Here is a 19,227-nt window from a genome sequence, read left to right on the forward strand (position 1 = left end):
AACAGGCTGTCCACAAGAATGAATAGCCACTGCCAAACTGTGGCCCAGAACAAAATTGACCACTCAGTGGCACAACATGCTGCTGAGAACAACATGCTGAAGGTGATGGTTACCTCACAACCCATGCCATCTAGATCCTTTCCTCCAGCACCATCTGAACTAAAAAGATGGAAGTTATCCTTGCAACACATCATTTGCTCATGTAATCTTCCTGATCTCAGTCTCTGTTAACCCACTGTCCCCATAGCATCTGTCCAACAGTTTCCCCTTCATTTGCCCTTTCACCCCCTCCCAGTCCATGCCACCATTCTTCGTGGTGCGCTACACTTCACCAGCTCCAGTATCTGTGTATCACATGGTTAGATTGGGCAACTGCCATCCCTCTCTCCCGCATTCCTAGCAGAACATCTGCTGCCTCCCTCTGAGCCACTAATTACCCATACCTTTGTCCAGCAATATATATTGATACGACTGCCGTTAAATACAAGTTATTTACATCAGTCAGCAATATCTAATTTCCTGCTGCTCTATGTAGTATTATTATGTTTCTTTTTTTTTTCTTTTTTTTCCTACTAATGTTCTAAGTGTCTTTTCAATTCCAGAGTCTGCATATGTGAGTTAGCACTCCAGCAAAAAGTAATTCTGTCTATATGACAGAATTTTTCTTCTTCTTTGGCTCTATTTCACAATTTTATCTGCTAATTTTGTTATCTCTTTGTTTTCTTCCACCTCTCATTCTGAGGTTATTTCTGCCCTCTTCCTATATGCCCTATCTGGCATTTTTGTTTATTCACTTCAAACTTTTTCACCTTTTTACCATCTGGGTTATGTGATTTGTTTCATGCTGCAGCTTTCGGGAAACAGGTGAGTGGATATCATCAGATGGAAATAAAAAACAGAATGCAGCTAATGAGAGAGATAGAAGTGGTGTAGAGGGAAGTCAGTAACTGAGAAGAAAAGTGTGCCAGGTGTAGAAAGGGAAAAGAGAAGTAGGAGAAGTTAAAAGCAAAGGAATGCATGAGAAACTGAAAAGGAAAGAAGGGAAGGAAGTTTGTATCTTCTATCAACAGTGAGGTCATTACAGATGGCTATTTAAACAGAAAAACAAATGAAAATGGAAGAAATGGATGAATGAACATACAAACAAAAAACAAGGATAAGTATTAAAAGAACGAAAAGGTAGAAAGGGAGGTGAAGGGATAACAGAAATAATGTGAGAAAATATAGCCTTTTTGCCTAGATTTGTCATTTAAGGAATGAAAAGATAGAAAGGGAGGCAAAGGAATAACAGAAAGAAAGTGAGAAAATATAGCCTTTTCTCTTGTGTTTCACTTCCTTCCAATCTTTTACATGTTTAATCCCCCTTAATATTTACTAATTGATGGATTTTCCCTTGCTACCCCATTTTTTTTTATACGTTTCAAAGTTCTCTTTTATTTTAATCTTCTTTTTCTCAATCGCATCTACCAGCATACCCTCTAACACATCTGCCTTTTCAGTTTCTCCTTTCTATATATCTGACACACTGACTGCTCCCTCTGTTACTTCTTAATTTTCAGTTTTTCAGCTCCTATTTGTTTTTCATATAGAACTTTCATTCAGCCACGTCTAATGGTAGCCCCCTTGTCCTCATAAGCTATATGGTTGTAATAGCTAATCCTCTGAAAGAACTTCAGATTTTCCTTCTCAATCCTTGTTTTGAAAATGGAATGGCTGATTCTCAAAAACAGCAGCTCATATGCCTCTTATGCTTAGTGGTGAATGTTTTATCATCACCCAAACTAGTGAGTGGACATTTTGGGTGTTTTTAGCCCTTCAGTTTTAGATGAATATAAGTTTTTAAAGTAGTATTGTCTTCTGAACAAGAGTTGAAGTCATCTGTTAAATTTCTGGAGCAGCAAGGGAAATGCAACTGATCCTAATTTTAATACTGGGCATCCATTCAATGAAAATTTTTTCATGTATGTTTTATTTATTTAATGGCTACTGTTGCTAAATGTTTTACACACAATTCAGCATTAGATATACACTAACATACATTACATATAATTGTCACATTGGTGGAAGAGGGGGCCTTTGCTATTATATTTTTACAAAGGTGGAGTTATGAAATATGAAGCTGTAATTGTCACTAAGTGATTTATTTTTTCCTCTTTTCATTAGCTGTCACTTCATCTGTTGTAAATTTACTTTTTTAAGTTCCTTTTATTCTCCCTAGACTTTTCTATGCATCAATATAAATAACTGAAATAACTGAATTGGACTAATTGTTTATTTTCTTTGATCAAGACAGAACATACTGGGCAGTTCCATGATGGTGTTACAAGCTTTTGGGGATGATGGACAAGGATAAATGTATCAGTTTGAGGTTAAGGACCTGGTCTGGAAACAATCAAGTCAAAAGTTATGGAAATAGTTGTGACAACTATGACAGTGACCTTTTCTACTGCAAGCCCTTTACTTTCCATATTTTGGGATGAGGTAGTATGGACCAAAATAAGAAAAAAAATGTACAGTATAACATGGACTCTAAACTGCATACCTTAAGAGCTATGAGCACTTGTTTAGTAGAAGAATTGTGAATTATGGTTTATTTGTCTCAGAACATACATAATCTAAATCATTTGCTTCAGGTACAGGAGGCAGGTCAAATTGTGGTAAAGTTTCACCATAAACAAAGAACAGCCAATGTTAACAAACAGCATAATAATAGTAATAATAATACAATTTTTTTATATATATACACAATAGAATTTAACACTTAATCACCCCCTTGCTCAAATTATCATTTCATCCTCTATGAATTCTTCTATCGAATAGCAGCATTTCTCCCACAGAATCTGCTGTAGTTTTGCTTTCAAAATTTCTAGCTTCATATTAAATATGTTTTTGCCCATTGACTTGTTATATATTGTCATCCTGATATACTGTGGAGTCCGTGCATATAATTTCAAATGGTGCATGGGTAGCATAAAATTATTTTTATTTCTTGTGTTATATGTTTGGTTAAAATGATTCCCTCAAATAATTTTTGTCTGCTGTGTAGGAAGATTATAATTTCATAAATGTATATGGAGGGAACAGTTGGGATTTGTAGTTTCCAAAATAATGGGAAGACTCTGTTTGCTGTGTAGTACACATGTAATGGACAATTTTCTTTTGCAGTTTTAGTATTCGTTATACACTACTTGAACTTCCCCAGAAAATTATCCCATATCTAATGACAGATTCAAAACAAAAATGACAAAGAATTTCTTGCGTACTCAAGTCATTGGAATTTGCTAGTATCTGCATTGCAAGTGCAAAACTGCTTGGTTTATTTGATGTTGTTGTTGTTGTGGTCTTCAGTCCTGAGACTGGTTTGATGCAGCTCTCCATGCTACTCTATCCTGTGCAAGCTTTTTCATCTCCCAGTACCTACTGCAACCTACATCCTTCTGAATCTGCTTAGTGTATTCATCTCTTGGTCTCCCTCTACGATTTTTACCCTCCACGCTGCCCTCCAATACTAAATTGGTGATCCCTTGATGCCTCAGAACATGTCCTATCAACCGATCCCTTCTTCTGGTCAAGTTGTGCCACAAACTTCTCTTCTCCCCAATCCTATTCAACACCTCCTCATTAGTTATATGATCTACCCATCTAATCTTCAGCATTCTTTTGTAGCACCACATTTCGAAAGCTTCTATTCTCTTCTTGTCCAAACTATTTATCGTCCATGTTTCACTTCCATACAACTTTATTTGATAGGAAGTGTATTCCAGCTTAATTTATTGTCCACACTTAGCCTCAGGAATTTGACTGTGCCAACTTATTTCATACGTTGATTGTTATGTTGAATTTTAAGTTCCACACATTTGGAATGTTTGGCTTTGACTTGTATCATATGGGTTTTTGCAATGTACAATTTCAACCCATTTAACTGGAACCAGTTTTCTAAGGTATCCAGTGTGCTTAGGAACAGGATTGGCCCCAAAATGTGGCCTTGAGGCACACCTTGTGGTACTGTACTCCATTTAGAATCATAATACACTACATCTGAGGTGATAGCTACCATTTGTTTTCTGTTGTGTAAGTATGATGTAAGCCAATTTATAGCACTGTCCTTAATCACATATTTGTACAATTTGTAGATGAGCAAGACATAGTTCATGGAGTCAGATGCTTTTGTGAGATCGCAGAAGATACCTGCAACTTTACTCCTCTGATGTGTTTCACAGTAACAAACATGAACAAGTGCTCATAGCTCTTAAGGTATGCATCTTAGATCCCATGTTTACTGGACATTTATTTCTTGTTTTGGTTCATACTGTTTCCTCCCAAAATATGGGAAGCAAAAAGCCTGTAGTAGAAGAGGTCCACTGTCAAAGGTATTAAAACAGTTTTCACTTACAACATTCGACTCAGTCATTTCCAGACAAGCGTCACTTACTTCATATTGATGCACTTAACCTTCTTCATCATTCCTGAAAATTTGTAACATCATCACGGAATCACAATGTGTATGTAACAGCAAATTATATTTTAAATTTCAAATATCTCTGAAACTTTTGTTACAATAAAGTCACAATTTAATTGTGTCCCAAAGTAGGGAATATATTTAGGGAGACTGAAGTACAGTCTCAAGATTTTGGAATAAAGGATTATTTTTGGAGGCTGAAAAAACTAATAAAAAGATGGAAAGAAGTGAGACGGAGGAAGGTGGTGGTATTAATTTGTATTATGATCTTATATGTATACTTTGTCAAAATATCAATTTTGCAGTGAATTTTTCTACTTCAGGAATTTGTGTATGATCCAATACTGATATACAAAGCAACTATTGAAAAGGATTATGGGAATGGAGGAGAGAGATTTCTAACAGAAGACCCAACAAAACAATTCCTTTCAGGAAATTTTACTCATGTGCCACTGATGACTGGAAGCACTAAAGATGATTTTTCATGGAAAGCTTTGCGTAAGTAATTAACTTCTACAGTGCTCAATACTAGAATAATCTAACCATTTTTGTGGAAAATAGAGGAAGAAATTAGTAATTACCTTCTTTAAAAAAGTATTCTGTCATGCACCAGAAGTAATAAACAGCTACTATGTAAAGTATAAATCAGGATGGTGTGATAGGAATCTGAACAAATATCTTGTCCCAAGAACTGTTTGTTGTCTGGTGTAAATGTGTCTGCCAGGATATAGACAGTGTTAAGTCTTTTGTCAAGTGTCACTTGGTGACACACAAGGAACCCCTTGAGTGTGAGGTAGCAAGTTCAGTATTTAGTAACGTTTGTTTGAAAATGTTCGGTTAACAATAACTACAGGAAAAATATTAGCTGCTAATGACTCATCACATGCATTGAAGGATGACAGAAAATGAGTGTCTGAGAGGTATATTGACCAATCTTCTATAGAACATATGTATAACACTTCACAAAATGGACATCATCAACATTCAAGAAATGTTCGAAACAAACCATTAGCTTTCATCATGAACACTGAATGAGGAATTGCATGCCACACTGATCACAAAGGTTTGCACCATTGAGATCGGAGGCGAACTCATTGGGAGATACAACCCATGCAGGACATACAGCTAGGTATCCACTCTTAAAGAATGCATATTGAATCATATTGGTATAAGGGAGTGATGAGAACTGATGGAATGTGATGGTATGCAACCAAATGCGAAACATTCTGTTGTGGGGCTTATTGTCAAACTGGCTATCCTGTAAGGATTAGCTGCAGATAGTGCGATAATACGTTTGTAGGTATGGAAAAAACAAACATCCAAGGGCTGAATTTGTCTAGTGGTTCCAGGTGGTATGAATTGCAATGTCAGGCACTTATCAGGAGGGACAGAAAGTATGGTCTTTAACTGCAGACCAGGAATCAAGCAAAGGCAAGCTATTTTGACCAGCTATTGGCCAAAAGTAGTGCTCATACCATAGTTGTAGTTTTCTTACACCTATTTTCCCACTCTTGCTTTCTGTGACATAAATATACTCCACTGTTGCAAGATCACACACATGAGAAAGAACTGTAGGGAGCAGAGCAACTCCAACATCTCAAAGCACAATGAATAACTATCCAGCCAATTTACCACCTAGATTAACAGTTGGCATAATAGTGCATTTGACTCTTTCTCTGGAAATTGTGTTAAATGATTAATTATGTCATTTTATGCTTCTAACATGACATAATTAATCATTTTATGCTTCTAACCAGATGGAAACCCAGGTCTAAGTAAAGAAGGGAAAGGAGAAAGGTGGAAGGAGTATATAGAGGGTCTATACAAGGGCGATGTAATTGAGGACAATATTATAGAAATGGAAGAGGATGAAGATGAAATGGTAGATATGATACTGTGTGAAGAGTTTGACAGAGCACTGAAACACCTGAGTCAAAACAAGGCCCCGGGAGTAGACAACATTCCATTAGAACTACTGACAGCATCGGGAGAGCCAGTCCTGACAAAATTCTACCATCTGGTGAGCAAGATGTGTTACACAGGCAAAATACCCTCAGACTTCAAGAAGAATATAATAATTCCAATCTCAAAGAAAGCAGGTGTTGACAGATGTGAAAATTACCAAATTATCAATTTAATAAGTCACAGCTGCAAAATACTAATGCGAATTCTTTACAGATGAATGGAAAAACTGGTAGAATCTGACCTCGGGGAAGATCAGTTTGGACTCTGTAGAAATATTGGATCACATGAGGCAATACTGACCCTGTGACTTATCTTAGAAGAAAGATTAAGGAAAGGCAAACCTACGTTTCTAACATTTGTAGACTTAGAGAAAGCTTTTGACAGTGTTGACTGGAATACTCTCTTTCAAATTCTAAAGGTGGCAGGGGTAAAATACAGGGAGCAAAAGGCTATTTACAATTTGTTCAGAAACCAGATGGCAGTTATAAGAGTTGAGGGGCATGAAAGGGAAGCAGTGGTTGGGAATGAAGTGAGACAGGGTTGTAGCCTCTCCCCAGTGTTATTCAATCTGTATATTGAGCAAGCAGTAAAGGAAACAAAAGAATAACTCATAGTAGGTATTAAAATCCATGGAGAAGAAATAAAAACTTTGAGGTTCGCCGATGACACTGTAATTCTGTCAGAGACAGCAAAGGACCTGGAAGAGCAGTTGAGCAGAATGGACAGTGTCTTGAAAGGAGGATATAAGATGAACATCAACAAAAGCAAAATCAGGATAATGGAATGTAGTTGAATTAAATCAGGTGATGCTGAGGGTATTAGATTAGGAAATGAGACGCTTAAAGTAGTAAATGAGTTTTGCTATTTGGGGAGCAAAATAACTGATGATGGTCAAAGTACAGAGGATATAAAATGTAGACTGGCAATGGCAAGGAAAGTGTTTCTGAAGAGGAGAAATTTGTTAACATCGAGTATAGATTTAAGTGTCAGGAAGTGTTTTGTGAAAGTATTGTATGGAGTGTAGCCATGTATGGAAGTGAAATGTGGATGATAAATAGTATAGACAAAAAGAGAATAGAAGCTTTCGAAATGTGGTGCTACAGAAGAATGCTGGAGATTAGATGGGGAGATCACATAACTAATGAGGAGGCATTGAATAGAATTGGGGAGAAGAGAAATTTGTGGCACAGCTTGACTAGAAGAAGGGATCAGTTGGTAGGACATATTCTGAGGTATCAAGGAATCACCAGTTTAGTATTGGAGCGCAGTGCGGAGGGTAAAAATCATAGAGGGAGACCAAGAGATGAATACACTAAACAGATTCAGGAGGATGTAGGCTGCAGTAGGTACTGGGCGATGAAGAAGCTTGCACAGGATAGAGTAGCATGGAGAGCTGCATCAAACCAGTCTCCAGACTGAAGACCACAACAACAACATGCTTCTAACATGCTTTCTTTCCCTCTTAAATTTCAGTATATTTTTTATAAAAACAGAAATTAAATTCAAATAATTTGAACACCTGATAGAACACTCCATTACAGTCATGTGATGCCTACGATTAATTGGTTACTTCACTGTTCCTGCTGTCATAATGCTAATTCACAGTGGTGTCCTGTTTTGGAAATTACATTTCGGAAAATGCGTTACAAATGGTGTGTAGTATCAAACTGTACAAATACATCTACAAAAAGTACTGAAAAGTTGTTTTTGAGTGTTCCAGAGCATGAGAAGATGTGTAAAATGCAGTTGCACTGTACCGGTAAATTGCCACCATGTCGACACACAAGTTCACCAACTTAATTAAAAATGTGTTGCACTGTGAACTTAACATAAACTTATCTCTGAGATATGCTCTCCCATTGTTACAACAAAGGATAGCATCATTCAACGAAATTAAACTCCCAGTGAAAAGTGTCATTTTACCTAACTGCTCCTCAGTTGGTGGAGCGGTAAACCATCAAATTTTAGAAGACAATGTCCACTGATAGCTGGTTCAAATCTAGTCCAAAAGAACAGTTCAACTTATTTGTAAAACGACTTGACAGTCTTCTAGTATGAAAATCAAAGCACGGCTATGAAACTCCACCACATCGGTCAGAAACAGAATATTATTATGTTTTCCCTGCTGTTTACATGCGCTTACATTTGCGATTGCTGGTCACACACATCGCATTCTAAAAGGTATTTGTTAATGTGACCACACACTTTTTACTTTATTAGAAACAATGTTTTTGTCTTTGTACTGTCTAGCTATGATTCTTATTGTTTAAATTTTTGCAGTTTTGTCATCTTACTTAAGTCTGCTTCAGATACTAACTAAAGTTTACACTAAAAAACATCACACCCCTTACATTTCTTTCACCTGCATGCTGCACATGCTTTATATATATCCTATAACCTCATTGTCCTACACCTCATTGTACTGTGTATGTATGGTGATATCTTGCTAGTAATGCTTTCCAAAAAAGTGAATCGTTTGTTTGCAAAGTAAGTGCATTTATCGTCTGTTTCTCAGACTAAGACTAACGTGAAGTTATATACAATACATCCCACAATCAAAAGAACTGCTACAATCAGTTCTTGCTAAAGCTATTTTTGTACTTTATATATATATATATATATATATATATATATATATATATATATATATATATATATATATATATATATATAAAAAAAAAAAAAAAAAAAAAAAAGTAATCCCTTCCAGAATCCGAACATCACTGCAGTCAAAGGTGTTAACTGTTGTGCCACAGAATGCCTGACAGATGCAATATTTCTGCTGACTGGCTTCTACATAGGAAATCAGCACTAAGTTCTGCCAAGAATAATTTTGTTGTGCTTTGGATCATAGCTCACAACTGATATTTGACAATCTAGTTTTTATATGGACTCATTTGCAAAAGTTCTACAGTTCCTTAGTTTTGAGTGAGTTTAATGATGTTGCAGAGAGCAGGGAAAAGAATGTCCATCATTGCACATATCGCTGGCTCTAAATCGATGGAGCTTAAACGCATCAACTTTCACAAGGCTTCCACGACCAGCATTCCAAAATTCCTTTCTGTTGTTATTTAAAAGCTGTAATTGCATTTTACATTACTATATAACTAAACTGTTTGCAGTAAAGTATGTAAAAACCTCGTAACTTTGGCTAATGCTCCTATAACACAAGTACAGCTTCATCTTACTCCTAGCCTGTGAAATCACCAGAGCATCAGCCAGTAACAGAGCATTTTCGATCATATAACCAGATCTTGATATTTAATGATTTTTAAGCTTTAATTACGTAAAAGTAACATATATTTTGTGAGAATATTGTCTGTAAGTGCTATTTAAATATTATAATCAATCACAATGACAACAAAATGAACCATATTTTTAACCTAGGAAAATAGCCTATTGTATACAACTTACGAAAGCATTAAGGCATTGGTATTAGTTGATCTTGATACAACTCTCTTGGTACCTCTTATTTCCGAGGTTCCTTTTATATGCATTTCCTCTTCAAATCCTGATTGGTCGAAGTTGAAAATAAAATTCTTTACTGAATGACGAGTCAAGTTTGTTTTCCTCATCTAAAAATTTTCAGGCCAATTCTGCAGTTTGCTGTGCATTGTTAAGTTCACATTTTGTTTGAAATTTTGTTAAGTCTTCCAATTCTGTAGCACTGTTTTGGAGTTATGCAACCCTCTACTGCTTCCAATGAAATCACTGTTATCCATGCTGAAAACAATTTGATGTGCATAATGTAGTAGATCACTGCCATACACATCCTGTAAATTGTATCAAGCATCCTTGAAACTCGCAAACAAGTATATGTACCAAGTGCACCTTGTTCTCCCTTGAATATCTGCAGTTCCCCCCCCCCCCCCCCCCCCCCCATTGTGGATGATCTTCCATGTACCATGTACATAATTATGTTTAGTATCTGCTCCAAGGACAAAGATTATCCTTTATTGCTTTTCACTTCAGAGACAGAATTTGTAGCTACGTCCAATAAGGATGATGAACTACATGGCTTGACAGCTGTTTCAGTATCACTTTCACTTGCTAAGCACATATCGACATCTTTGTACTCCTCATGTACATTGTCCACACAATCACGTATATATGACACCACACATTCCACAGACTCATCTAGCAGAAACATTAATATTTTACCTGCCACTTCTTTCTCACACTGTGGATTCCTTTCAGATGAAATGTCAACATCAGCAACTGTTGTTGTAGATAAAATGCAATGTTTGCTTTATTTATCATAGCCATTGCTCTGATTTGTATCAACACCACTAGCACTGTTGCGAGGGACTCGTTGACTAAGCAGTTCGACTATGCTCCATAGCCTCATGCTGTGCTCACTATTGGATACCTCCAATCCCGCCACCTGTTGTCATTACAAACCAATATTGTGGCTGCATGGTAGACAATATGTGGGGTGTCAAATACTGTAAACATAATTGGCCTTTTGGAACCTCGCACTTAAGGGGTTCCTTGTCATTGTGATCCAGATTCCAAGTTGTACATATGAAGATCCATAGTTCAAGTACTAATAACAACTGGACCATTTACTGCACTGGGATTTGTGTATGTGAAGAGTCACAAGCAGTATCAGAGTCCAGATTGTATGTAGAAGTGCTGGGTCACTGTATAAGCACTCTAAATTGCTTCAGGCATAAAGAGAAGTGATTTGTTGGTAGCGAACAGCCCCCACCTCAGTGGCACTGTTCACAGGGAGACTGGAATCAAGATTCAGTTCTAGGATCACTATTCACCAAAATAAAGAAGACTACCAAAACAAATAGGAATGTCATGCTGTTCACTGGAAATCATAAGGGTGTCATCTCATTTGTTAAATAGGAGTAGGATTATTGCAGTTATGGAATCAGAGCTACATATAGAAGTTGTAAATCAGCTAGGACCGAACCCAGGGAAGGTACTCAAGCACACCACTGTGAATGAAGTTAAAAATAGATAGAGGGGTTACAAAAATACATGAGTATGATAGAGGTTCAAATATTGTATCAAAACTGGATGCAGGGTAAATAACTTGTGAACTGTATCCTCCTTGTAACCAACCAAAAAGGATAGTACAGTGACTGACAGAAGTAACTACTTTGTAATGACACCAGTCAACAAAAATTGGGACTATCATCAGCCCTTCTTATGCTTGCCTATCTACACTCCTGGAAATTGAAATAAGAACACCGTGAATTCATTGTCCCAGGAAGGGGAAACTTTATTGACACATTCCTGGGGTCAGATACATCACATGATCACACTGACAGAACCACAGGCACATAGACACAGGCAACAGAGCATGCACAATGTCGGCACTAGTACAGTGTATATCCACCTTTCGCAGCAATGCAGGCTGCTATTCTGCCATGGAGACGATCGTAGAGATGCTGGATGTAGTCCTGTGGAACGGCTTGCCATGCCATTTCCACCTGGCGCCTCAGTTGGACCAGCGTTCGTGCTGGACGTGCAACCGCGTGAGACGACGCTTCATCCAGTCCCAAACATGCTCAATGGGGGACAGATCCGGAGATCTTGCTGGCCAGGGTAGTTGACTTACACCTTCTAGAGCACGTTGGGTGGCACGGGATACATGCGGACGTGCATTGTCCTGTTGGAACAGCAAGTTCCCTTGCCGGTCTAGGAATGGTAGAACGATGGGTTCGATGACGGTTTGGATGTACCGTGCACTATTCAGTGTCCCCTCGACGATCACCAGTGGTGTACGGCCAGTGTAGGAGATCGCTCCCCACACCATGATGCCGGGTGTTGGTCCTGTGTGCCTCGGTCGTATGCAGTCCTGATTGTGGCGCTCACCTGCACGGCGCCAAACACGCATACGACCATCATTGGCACCAAGGCAGAAGCAACTCTCATCGCTGAAGACGACACGTCTCCATTCGTCCCTCCATTCACGCCTGTCGCGACACCACTGGAGGCGGGCTGCACGATGTTGGGGCGTGAGCGGAAGACGGCCTAACGATGTGCGGTACCGTAGCCCAGCTTCATGGAGACGGTTGCGAATGGTCCTCGCCGATACCCCAGGAGCAACAGTGTCCCTAATTTGCTGGGAAGTGGCGGTGCGGTCCCCTACGGCACTGCGTAGGATCCTACGGTCTTGGCGTGCATCCGTGCGTCGCTGCGGTCCGGTCCCAGGTCGACGGGCACGTGCACCTTCCGCCGACCACTGGCGACAACATCGATGTACTGTGGAGACCTCACGCCCCACGTGTTGAGCAATTCGGCGGTACGTCCACCCGGCCTCCCGCATGCCCACTATACGCCCTCGCTCAAAGTCCGTCAACTGCACATACGGTTCACGTCCACGCTGTCGCGGCATGCTACCAGTGTTAAAGACTGCGATGGAGCTCCGTATGCCACGGCAAACTAGCTGACACTGACGGCGGCGGTGCACAAATGCTGCGCAGCTAGCGCCATTCGACGGCCAACACCGCGGTTCCTGGTGTGTCCGCTGTGCCGTGCGTGTGATCATTGCTTGTACAGCCATCTAAAAAGTGTCCGGAGCAAGTATGGTGGGTCTGACACACCGGTGTCAATGTGTTCTTTTTTCCATTTCCAGGAGTGTATTTCATAAGTATTTGAGGGGATTGTTTATGATAGAATTCCACAAAGTGGTTTGCTGGCTCTATAATTTGGGCTTCCATAATGGATTCTGTGTAGTTGAAGATAAGACTGGTCTCAATAATGAAATTCCTTATTAATTAATTGTAAGGAGAATCCAACATGGATTTTTTACAAACTTGCAAAGATTTTTTGACAATAAAAACACATTTTATTAATTAGTTGCTGCTAGGCCACCAAAGTTGGTTTCCAACCCCTAGAGAATGAGACAGGAACTGAAATGTAGGGTAGCAAAGCGAAGCTGAAATAATGCTTAACTTCGTTTTCAAATGTTCCTTTACAAAGGAAAACTCAGGAGAACTGCCACAATTTAATCCTCATACCACTGAAAAGAGGAGTGAAATAAGTATCAGTGTCAGTGATGTTGATAAACAGTTGAAATCGTGAAAACTGAACAAAGCTCCAAGGCTGAGTTAGCCCCTCTTGTAACTGTAATCTATAGAAGAACCCGCAAATAAAAAACCACTCCCATTTTTTGGAAAAAAGTGTGTGTGTGTGTGTGTGTGTGTGTGTGTGTGTTTGGTGCACAGGGTGCTCAACTGTGAGGTTATCAGCACCCTTACACACTTTAAAAGAAATGAATGTGGAATAAATTACTAAAATGTGATCATATTCACTAAGACAAAGGGAAAGAATAAAAGATGCTTTACAGGAGACTAAAACACAAGTAAAATGACAAAGGAGCTAAAAGGAAGGCACAGGAGAATTCCACTGGCTGACCACTCATGTAAAATGTGGGTGAGCCAGTCACCCTGTTAACACATTAAAACCAACTCCCTAAAATCTTGGAAAAAACATTGGACAGTTCACAAAACTTTAAAACTGTAATCATATTCATTTGAATGTTATCTCAAATAAAGGGCAGATCCATCAGCAAATCAGCTGCAGCCCGATGGTCGGAAAATAAAACACAGTCCAGTAAAATGTTGCACACAGTGATCTGTACACCACAAGTGCCATATAGTGGAGGGTTCTCTTGCTGAAGCAAGAAGGCTTGTGTCAGAGGGCAGTGGCCTATGCGAAGACGAGTGAGCAGAACCTCGTCCTGTCTATGAGGCTGAAAGGAAGTACACCATGGCCGCGTTGTGGGCTTTACTACACAGAGTTTATTGTCTGTCACTTCCAGCCACTCATCCTCTCATTGAAGCAAGACTATGGAATCAACAGTGAGGTTATACCATGCACGTGGATGGCACATTGAAATATCTGAGGATCATCATGTGCCTCCTTGGCTGCTAGATCTGCCCTTTCATTCCCCACAATTCCCATGTGTCCTGGTAGCCAGCAGAAAAACACAAAAACACCTCCTTCCCCAGTCACTGTAGTTGAAGGAGGAGGGCATCCTGGATAGTCTGGGCTACATTATCTGCTGGGTACAGATGTTTCAGAGAGTGAAGGGCACTTGGAGAATCAGAAACTACAAAAAATTTAGCACAGGAAAAACATCTCATCTGCTCCAGTGCCTGCAAGATCACATATAGTTCTGCATCAAAGTCAATAAAGTCTTGAGGCAATTGGACGTTGAGGACATGATCCCAGAAAACAACAGAACAACCAACAGTCCCCCGGTTTTGATCTGCCTGTAAAAAGTTACATAATGGTACTCAGATAAAATGTCAGAATGTTATCGAAGAATACACCGATACAATGATGTTTACATAGGAAAGCCTGCTGAATATCTGCCTCTAGGAGGGTCAGCTTGTTGACAATGGACCAAAATATCTGGAATCCACACTGAGAGCAGCAAAAGAGTTGCCTGGTCTCTAACAATCAGACCAAATTATGGTTAATCATTCACTCCAGGGTTTTTCCTACACAACTCTTTAAGGAGATACTGTACTTCTTGGAGATGTGCCGTCCTTTTCTGGTTTGAGTTGTATCAGAATTGTCTCCCTCCACAAGCTGGGAAAGCTGCCTGTCTGCCATATAAGATTAAAACATTTGAGGAGGATTTCCATTGCTTCTACTGCAAGTGTCAAAGCATACATTACCAGATTTGGTCGTGACTCTCAGGCAACGCTGATTCCTGCACCAACATGGAGAAAAGAGAGTTGTGTGCCTCCGAACTGTTGGATCTGAAGTCCAACTTGCTCCTTTCTACAGCGGCATGGTAGCAGCAATGAAATGTCGGATCCTGGCTTGCATCAGCTGTAGTTTCTGCAAAATGATGAGTGATGTCTCTGGGAATTGTTTGGAGACACCCCTGTTTTGGCACTGCTGTTATTGGTAAATGGTGTTTACAGGAAATCCTCCAGATGGCTTCCCATACTTTTGTAGAACAAATGGAACAGTTGATGGAGTGCAAAATGCTTACCATTAACTTTTCTTGCTTTCCTTAATGACGTGTTGAGCCTTGGCTCTCACGACTTGAAAGGCTGTGAGGTTGTCCGCTGACGGGTGGCATTTAAACCGTCAAAGAGCAGCACGCCTGATCCACATTGCTGAATGGCAATCATCTGTCCTCCAAGGTACAGGTTGCCTCAGGAGATGACCTGAAGACTGTGGTATGGAGAAGTTAGTGGCATGATGGATCATGTGTGTAATGTGGTCTTCCCATTTCTGGATGGTGTTCAAACATGGCCAACTGGCTGAACAGTGCCCAGGTAACCCTGCTAATCACCCATTTCAGTGGCTTCTGTTCAACCAATCCCCAATCCAGTAGGTGGATTCACAGTGGGAAGTGGTCAGTGGAATGAAGGTCAGCAGTTGCTTCCCACTGTGCTGAGGCAATAGTTGAGGAGGAGCTATCGCAGCAGCTGTATGGGCAGTGCTGGATTTTTTACCGGGCTCTACCTTTGGAGGTACTGAAGGTCCGCAGTGGTGGCAACTGTCACTTTATCTGATGTTTGCGGGAGGGCTATGGGCTCTGAAACAACTGCAGCTTGACATGTGCACTGACAAACGCAAGTACTAGTGCTGACACTAGTAACCTCCATTTGTGCAGAAGTGTTGGCTGTCAAAATATGCTTTTTAAGGGCAGAAGCAAAAGTTGTGGTGAATGTGGGAGGCTGCATGGCCTTATAGATCTTTTTGGCCTCACGATATGGGATGCGTTTCGTCATCTTAATCTCCTTATCTTCCATTCTTCAAAGAAGACACTGCAGTCTCTACTCCAGAAAGGGTGTCCCCAATGCAATTTACACATCTTGGAGGGGAGCAGCAGCAAACGCCATCATAGGTGGCCTTGCCACATTTGCGGCAAATGGTTTCACTCTTGCATCATAAGGTGTTGTGCCCAAAGCATTTGGTTAGGGACGTATGGCCGTATGCTCAGATGAAGAATCCCTGCCTTGATATTTTCTGGGGGTTTCATGCTATTCAAGGTAAGGATGAAGGAGTCAGATTTTATGAGATACCCATCCACACTTTTCAATATATTTTGCATGTAAATGATCCCCTCCTGAGCCCACTCATCATACAATTCCTCCTTGGGAATGTCAACAAGATCTCTACAGATTACAACACCTTAGCTATAGTTCAAGTTGTTGTGGAACTCCTTATCTATGGCATATTCCCCAAGGTACTTAAACCAACAGTGTTCCATTACACAATCATTTGACGAATTTCAGAGCACCTGCAATGCCCTCTAAACTTTTCTGAATATACAAAGGTGAAACCTTCTCAAACCTACCCTCTTTTTTGCTTCACAATTAAAAACACATTCTAACTAGCAGCATGCGTCCTGTTAAGCCTGAGTCAGGAGGACTGGCTACACAAGCCCTCTTGTTACACTGGATGATAGTACCGCCTACCAGCCCACCCTTCCTGCTGAGAGGAGGAAAAAAATTTCAGAGGAACCATTTCGTTCCCACAAGCAGCTAGGGAAATAAGGGTCCACTCAGACAGAGCCCCACATGGCTTAGTAAGCCTTATACAACCGAGGTGCGGCAGGTTCCCCAGAGGTTTCCCGCCAGTGACTGTTCCATCTCAACAGCCATCCATCTCTTCAGCACACAGCACACCTCAAACGGATTCTCGAAACATTGATGATGTGACACCCAACTCACACTTTTCTCACATGACATACTGAAAACTTTGGACTGAGGCAGTCACGTAAATGAAGCCCTTGTTGATTTCTGAAAAGCATTTGACTCAGTACACCATGCTTATTGTCCAAAGTACAATCACATGTGGTGTCAAGTCAAATTTGTGACTGGATTGAGGACATTTTGATAAGGGGGATGCAGCATATTATCTTGGATTGAGGGTCATTTTCAGATGGAAAAGTAACTTCAGGTGTTCCCCAGGGAAGTGTGTCGGAGCCCTTTCTGTTCATGTTGTATATTAATGACCTTGCAGATAATATGAATAGTAACCTCAGATTTTTTTGCAGATTATGCAGTTATTTGTGAAGAAGTACTGCCTGAAAGAAGCTGCATAAATATTCAGTCACATCTTGATACGGTTTCAAAGTAGTGCAAAGATTGGCAAATTGTGTACCTAACAAATTAAAAAATATGTAGTATCCAATGACTTCAATATCAATTAGTCACAGTTGGAATCAGCCAACTCATACTAATACCTGAATGTAACATTTTGCAGGGATATTAAATGGAATGATCACATAGGCTCAGTCATGGGTAAAGCAGGTGGCAGACTATGGTTTATTGATAGAATACTGGGGAAGTGCAATTAGTCTATGAATGAGGTGGTTTACAAATCACTTATGGGATTGGTTCTAGAATACTGCTAAAGTGTGTGGGACCCATACCAAATAGGAGTAACAGGGGATACCGAACTTATACAGACAAGTGCAGCACAAATGGTCACACATTTGTTTGATCTGTGGGAAAGTGTCACACAGATAATGAAGGAATTGAACTGGAAGACTCTTGAAGACAGATGTAAACCCTTCCAAGAAAATCTATTAACAATGCTTCAAGAACCGGCTTTAAATGATGACTCAAGGAATATACTACAGTCCTCTACGTATCGTTCACATAGGTATACTGAGGATAAGATTAGAATAATTAATGCACACACAGAGGCATTCAGACAATCATTCTTCCCACACTCCATAAGCAAATGGAACAGCAAGAAACCCTAATAACTGGTACAATGGGACTTAGCCTCTGCTATTCACTTCACGGTGGTTTGTGGAGTATAGATGTAGAATTAAAAGGTCTCCTGCACACACATCTGAAAAACAATGTTTGACCTTAAACCACAGTTCCTCTAGATTTTACTTTCAGTAATTCAGTTGACACCGTCATTCAGTTTGCGTTGCTCAAATGTTTTTAATTTAAACACATCACTAGTTGCGTATTTTATTCATGCTGAGCAAAACGTGTTTCGAGGATTTATTCTCGTTGTCAAGTGCAGTATTTATGTATGTACTTTTTGTGTTGTTACAAACAAGCAAACAAACAATGTGTGTGTGTGTGTGTGTGTGTAGTTTTCTACATAAATGATGAGGAACTGTACCTGATAACCTCAAAAAGACGACTACAGTGCAAGAGACACAGAACAACACATATTCAACCACCGTACAAAATACCTATTTACATATTTGCACATGACAACGAGAAAATTTCTTGAAAAGTGTTGTGCTAACATTGAAAAAATATGTAACTAGTGCAGTATTTCATTACTTATATAATGAATGACAGCTGCAGGCTTTCAAAAACATCGATTATGACATATTAAATTGAGTCAACGTCCTACTTCCCAGACAGTTATCAGCTCCAGTTACATCAGCGGTTTTTATTCGATAATAAACTTTCATTAGATAATAAACAAGTCCCTGACAAGTCTTTTGATGCCTGTTATGTAAATATATCATATATAAAGTGCAAGGGGGTACCCTAAACGTAACTTTTACAGCTTAAAATGTTGTTTCCTACATTTTACACAATTTTCTTTAAGTCCCTTGAAAAGTGTAAAAGTGGGGTTTCACTGTGCATAGCTCACAGAATTTCTATAAAACATTAAAAATAATGTGAAAGCAAAAGACATGCAGTGGTATACAAAATACACACAACTTACCGTAGCTGTTGCTCCAGAGTGTGGGACTGATAACAAACGAAACTAACAGTAAAAAATATGTGTTAAATCTTATGGGACTTAACTGCTAACGACATCAGTCCCTAAGCTTACACACTACTTAACCTAAATTATCCTAAGGACAAACACACACACCCATGCCT

At 39.6% G+C, this 19,227-nt stretch overlaps 1 protein-coding gene across 1 annotated transcript in view; it reads left to right on the forward strand.

Annotated features, from left to right (window-relative positions):
* The window catches only part of LOC124777313 (juvenile hormone esterase-like), an 84,716-nt gene that overhangs the window by 57,985 nt on the left and 7,504 nt on the right, over positions 1 to 19,227 (forward strand). Inside the window, exon 6 of the mRNA XM_047252669.1 lies at positions 4,783 to 4,957. Coding sequence (XP_047108625.1) covers positions 4,783 to 4,957 — 175 coding nt within the window. The remainder of the gene's footprint in view (positions 1 to 4,782; positions 4,958 to 19,227) is intronic.

Source organism: Schistocerca piceifrons, chromosome 2, assembly GCF_021461385.2.
Source record: "Schistocerca piceifrons isolate TAMUIC-IGC-003096 chromosome 2, iqSchPice1.1, whole genome shotgun sequence".
Classification (NCBI taxonomy): domain Eukaryota; kingdom Metazoa; phylum Arthropoda; class Insecta; order Orthoptera; family Acrididae; genus Schistocerca; species Schistocerca piceifrons.